This window comes from Henckelia pumila, chromosome 1 (assembly GCF_033568475.1).
Source record: "Henckelia pumila isolate YLH828 chromosome 1, ASM3356847v2, whole genome shotgun sequence".
In the NCBI taxonomy this organism is placed as follows: Eukaryota; Viridiplantae; Streptophyta; class Magnoliopsida; order Lamiales; family Gesneriaceae; genus Henckelia; species Henckelia pumila.
The window spans coordinates 81,118,365-81,124,778 of NC_133120.1; the positions used below are offsets into that span (position 1 = coordinate 81,118,365).

The following is a 6,414-nucleotide window of genomic DNA, read 5'->3' on the forward strand; positions in this document are numbered from 1 at the left end:
TTATTTGTATTATTATTATTTTCTCAAAACCAGTAGTTGAAAAATAATTTTTCAAAACTATATATTATTTGATATATTTTTTCTTAAATTTTATTTATTAAATATATTACGACATCAAATTATATATTTTCCTCTTTTTAAATAAAAATTATATATTTTCCTTAATGTCTAATTTATACAAAATTATAGTATTTGTTACAACTATTATTTGCAACAACGTCTATAAATTCAATTAGACTTGTAACATATAAAATCTTTCAACAAAGATTTGGATAATTCCCAATTTGGTCCCTCATTTTAGATCTCATTTTTGATTTGGTCCTCCGTTCTTACATCGACCCAATTTAGTCCCTCGATTTTCTCCGTGTTTCCGCAATTGGTCCATCCGTCCATTTAAACGTCAAAACCAACGTGGATGACCTGCTAAGCCCATTCTAGCATTACTTTTGACTAAATGATTTTTTTATCAGTTATATTTATAAAAATATTGTTTACCTAAATAAAAATATTTTATAAAAATTCAACACATACCATATTAATATTATTTTTTAAAATTTAAACACATAATAAAAAATCTCGTTTATATTACATAAACGAGATTTTTTATTATGTGTTTAAATTTTAAAAAAATAATATTAATATGGTATGTGTTGAATTTTTATAAAATATTTTTTTTTATAGCATTTAGGAAAAATATAAATTGATGAAGACCGGTTGAAGAAGTCAAAAGTAATGCTATAATGGGCTTAGCAGGTCATTCCATTAGTTTTGACATTTAATTAAACGGATAGACCAATTGTGGAAAAACGACGAAAATCGAGGGACTAAATTAGGTCGATGTAAGAATGGAAGACCAAATCAGGAATGAGGTTTAAAATGAGAGACCAGATTTGGAATTATCCCACAAAGATTCTTCGCATTCATTTTATAATACATGTTGTAAATATCATATTACATTTAATTTAATATTTACTAAATATCATAAAAGTTATTAACTAACTGCATATTTATCTCTTTTCATCTCAACTCATTTATTTAACAACTTTTATCGATAATAGAAAGCATTCTCACGTGCAACGCACGTCACTTTTACTAGTATATATATATATATATATATATATATATAAACAACAGTTTTGATCTCACGCATCCTAGGATGCGGGGATCCACGTGTATCCGTGTCCAAAACAACTTCGATTGTCTTAAAATTTTCACGGTAAGGTCGTCTCGAAAATGCGAATGTAACGATGTATCATATGATATAATTTCAATCTCGGTGGTCGGAGATTTGAAGATGACCAAAAATTAGGTGAAATATGCAATTTTCGGTCATCTTCACATTTTCGACCAACGAGATTGAAATTTGTATCATATGATATATTATTGGATTCGCATATTCGAGACTACTCTACCATAAAAATTTTAAGACAATCGGAGTTGTTTTAGGCACGAGTTCACTTGAATCCCCGCATCCTAGAGTGCGTGAGATCAAAACTATATAAAACAAGGCGTGCGATCAAAGATGTATAAAATAAATACATAACTTGTTAAGCACAACTAATTCAAATTAAAAAATCATTTGGAGTATGGACATGATAGCAATATAATATGAGAATACCCCCAACTGCTCTGTAATTATGGATATCGAAAGTCCTCAAACGAAATTATTTTTTTATAAAAAAAATAGCATTTTAAATAATATCGAGCATTTTCCCCTTTTTTTAAACCAATTGAATAATATCGGAAGGTGAGGGACAAACAATAAAGTTATATCAAGTAAATTAAATAATTAGTATAACGCCACGTACTTGACATCGAATCAAAATATTCGGTAACCGAAAACACTTATTTGTTCTAACTATATAAATATTTATTTTAACTCACATGTTTTTTGTAAGTCTATTGAAATTCAATAATTGTAAAAGTAACACTCCTGTGAGACGGTCTCATTCGTGAGACGGGTAAACCCTACCCATATTTATAATAATAAGTAATATTTTTGACATAAATTGTAATACTTTTTAATTGATAACTCATACAAGTGACCCGTCTCATAAAAATGACCCTTGAGACCGTCTAATAGGAGTTTTTGCCTAATTATAATCGGAGAAATATTTTAAGAATAAAAGTGATTTATTTGTTATAAAAAATTTGAAAGTGGATTACTTTTTCCAGTAAATATGTAATATATTTTGCCAAAACCTGATACATTATAATATAAAACATTAAATATCATCAGTCTCAGCTGTACACAACGACATTTTAATGTATTATCAATTAAAAATTTGTTAATTTTCCTTTTCTATAATATTTTCGAAAGGTATGGAAACTTTATTGGCCAGAGAAATAAATGATGAGTAGGGGACACACATAAATCCAAGAAATGTGAAATAAATTAGTAAGGCCTACAGATCAACAACAAAAAACCCAAAGAAATAAAATAAAATATAATAAAAAATTGGACGAGACGTTATAGTTGACAATCTCGAATAATATGATCCATGCGTCGCTAATTATTTTGGACATTGTTCGTTGCTTATAGGTTCAACAAGGGCAAGAAGTTAACTAGTCTAGAATAACTTTTTTTAAAAAATAAAAATAAAAAGCTGTTAATTGATAATTGATAATTACATTTTGATACTGTAACTTTTATATTTTATTTTTGCCTTGTTATCGATTTAATAATGGTCTTCATGTACTAATTTACTTTTTTTTTTTCCCGAATTTAGTGATTTTTCGTCGGAGTACTTAAGTACTTAAATCGTATTTGCAGAAAAATGATGATGTACTGCACTACTGCTACCAGAAAATATTGAGGTGACGGCAACATTGATGATTTGACTATTATCTCGTTAGCACTACCATTAAAATGATTAAAACTGGAAAAAAAAAATGTAAAATAATAAACTAAAATTGTTAATTGACCGACAAGAATGAAAATTGTGCAAGTTACGTAACAAAAAATATGATTATTCTCCCTACTATTTTGTGTATGCAGCATAAGATTAATAAATAGAAAACCAATATATTTGGTTATGTACAAAACTGAAAGCAAACAAAGCTAAAAACAAATGATCGGTGTTATTTTTTTTCACAATTTTTCATTCTGGCCGTCGATTTTAGTCTTCTTCATCGGTGACGAATTTTCCGGAGCCGGGGTTGATGGCGGCGATGAAGAAGAACACTATGTTGAACAGCAGCAGTGGCTCGATCTCGTTAATGGGCACCCCTGTCTCTATATTCAACTGCGCCAATGCTCCTTTCCCAGTTATTATTTCTCCAATTATAGAGAAAGCAATCCCCAATTGAGCCAATCTCCCCACAAACAGCTCGTTTGCTTTTGTGAATCCAAATAAAGGACCTATATAATATGATTTATCACACGTAAACATGTCCCATTAATATATTATAAGATCACCAGTAATGGAAAACTTGCCTTTTGTGAATTATATATATATATATATTATAAGATGTGGTTTACTTTACCTTGTCCTAGGCCCAATGCTGACCGGAAACCTTTTCCCGGGGGGACGACTGCCTTCTCGAGTCCGGTGGCATCGTCGACAAATTTGCCCCGATCTCCAAGGGCTCCAATGGCTCCAAGCAAGTTGAAAAGGATGAAGAATAGAAGAAGAGGCTCTGCTTCATAAATTGGAATGCCAGTTTCCAGATTCAATTGTGACAAAATTCCTTTTCCGGTTATGGCTTCTCCCAATAGTGAAGCCTGCATAAGTATATAATTTCAAGTTATTCTACGTTTTTTTAGTTGGAGGAGATGACTCTTATAATTGAGTCTCGAACTTGAAACATGGTCTCTCACATAGCATTCTAGTGTCGTAGCGACTTCACCTTATTCAGAGGCTGATATACCGGATCAAAATACCGAGTTTTCGATATATCATATCGAAATTTTTTCGATATGAGACATTTTTTCGGTACCGAATTTTTTTCAATATCTATACGGTATCAACTATCAATATGGATTTTTTTCGAACCAAAATTTAAGAATTTCGATATCGATATCGGTATGAATTTTTTTCATACCAATATTTTTGATACGATATACCGAAAAATCACCCCTCAGTTTGCCCATTTTGCAACAACTTGATCAGGAAAATCATGTAATTGTTTTTCTTGGCCATGTCTACCAATTTTGAAATTCGTGTTGATTTATTATTGGTTCATATTGTTTGAGCCCTTTCAATGTGAAGAAAATCAATTATTTGTAACAATCAATACTGAAAAATCAGCAAAAATAAAGGAAAATCAATTATTTGTAACAATGTGAAGTGCTTGGTAGAATGAACACAATTAAGCACGATAGATATGATTTATAAGTCACTCCCAAATTTGAGCCACGAATCCCAATATTTTTCTAATCGAACACTACAATTAAAAAAAAAAAAAAAAAACTCCCAAGATTCTTTGAATTTTATATGCAACTAAAACTTTGTCCACGTCTTGTAATAAAAACAAAGTAAATAAATAAATAAAATATTTAAAAATAACAAGAATAATAAGCCGTTACCGCAAAACCAATCATAGCAACTCGACCAACAAAGAGCTCATTTTGTTTCGTGAAACCAATTCCACCTGACGTACCAAAGATCCCATCTTCCACCGTAGATTTCTTCTTCACAACGGGTGCCTATAAAATTTATTTATTTATTTTCAAATAAATAAACAAACGCTAAAAAATAATAATAATAATAATAAAGATCAAGAAATAATTAATTCGTAACCTTCTTCACAACTGGAGAAGCCTTAGCCTTAGACTCGATGACGCGACGAGTCGACGAAGACGCGGCGGGACGATCAATGGTCAGGATTGACGGGAACAAGAACCGAGAAAACGGCGTCGGTTTCAGCGTTTGAGCCGACGACGGTTCCGACCTGAATTCGTGGCCGGAAACACGGTTTCCGGTGCTGAGCAACATTGTTGCCTGAGCTGCCATATTTGGTGCGTGATAATGGATAATGTGCTGTCTGAATTTGATGTGTTGTGATAATTAATATAATCTGGGTCATGAAGATTAATATTAAGCACAAAATCTCTAGTGAATTTGTGAATCACACAAAAGGAAAAGTGGATAGGGTATGATAAATATATTGGTTTGGAGGAATCCACGTCCTTTGAATCTACAGCAATTGAAAGTACTATACGGTGTGTTTTTACTAGTCTAGGAAAAAGAATCGAAGAGTAGAGAAGGGAATAGAAGAAGTGTATTGCCTTCATGGAGAAAGTGTAAGTCAACATCATTACAGTGTCACACTACATATAATACGACATAAGTTAATTTGAACACTTTATTCACTTCAATTCTCTTATGTTAGATAATATACCATTTTAAAATGACATAGACGGATTTCTTATTCAACCCAACTCATGAAAAAATATTCTTTCTTATGTCAAAATTCTTATTTTTCATTATAGATATTAGTCGGATTGATTCATCTCACGGATATAGATAGAGATGACATACCGTACCGTATCGAAAAACACATACCGTATATCATACCGAAAATTACGGTATAAGAAAATTTTATACCAATACCGTATCGAAAATTTCGGTATACCAATTTTCGATATACCGAAAATTTCGGTATCTATAACTAGCATACCGATTATACCGAAATTTTATGGTATACCGTTATATATATACCGAAATTTTCAAATTTCATATTGTTACAGTACCGAAAAATTCGGTATCGTTACCGTACCATACCGAAATCTTCTGTATACCAAAATTTAGGTAAATTCGATATTTTTTCGGTACGGTCGGTAACCCCGATATACCAAAATTCGGTATTTTTTCCCGCCCCTAGATATATAGGTTCATGAATTCATCTCACAACAAACCTACTAAATTTTTTTAATTATATTACTACTCTTATTTGAAATTTTCACGGTATTTTGTGCCTTGAAAAGGATATGATGTCCCACCCTTTGTCTCGTTTTAAGTCTTACATATATTGTTTGAACGTACGTAGCTAGCTAGTTGCATGTGAGGGGGTATTTATTAATCTAGAGATAATGTATATATATGTCTTTTGTGTGTGTGTATATTAGATATATTGATGATGGTGTATAGTCACATTTTTCTGGTGTGATTGAATTCAGAGTTGTCCAACAAGCTAGGTGGGATCGTCGTATTACTAATGGCTCGGAAGTGGCCGAGGACATTTATATATGTATATAGACATAGATATTTTGAGAGAAATTGTGATTTGTGGTGCTTTGAAATATCAAAGTTAATTTATAGCTTTTAGTAAGCCCTGCATTTTTTTTCTTTATATTTAATTTCTTCTCCTATCATTTAAATTTCGAAAATTAATTAAAAAAAATTTAAAAAAAATACATACTTCATTTTCTTATTTTTCTACAGAACACGTGCACGCGCCATCATTTGCTAG

At 31.2% G+C, this 6,414-nt stretch overlaps 1 protein-coding gene across 1 annotated transcript; it reads right to left on the bottom strand.

Annotated features, from left to right (window-relative positions):
- Window positions 1–2,895: 2,895 nt before the first annotated feature.
- Window positions 2,896–5,083, bottom strand: LOC140874938 (photosystem II 22 kDa protein 2, chloroplastic-like). Its single transcript, XM_073278432.1, has 4 exons — window positions 4,743–5,083; window positions 4,529–4,648; window positions 3,487–3,724; window positions 2,896–3,361 (listed from the first exon to the last, which is right to left on the bottom strand). The coding sequence occupies exons 1-4, from the start codon at window positions 4,953–4,955 to the stop codon at window positions 3,120–3,122; spliced, it is 813 nt and encodes a 270-aa protein (XP_073134533.1). The 5' UTR covers window positions 4,956–5,083; the 3' UTR covers window positions 2,896–3,119.
- Between the last annotated feature and the right edge of the window lie 1,331 nt (window positions 5,084–6,414).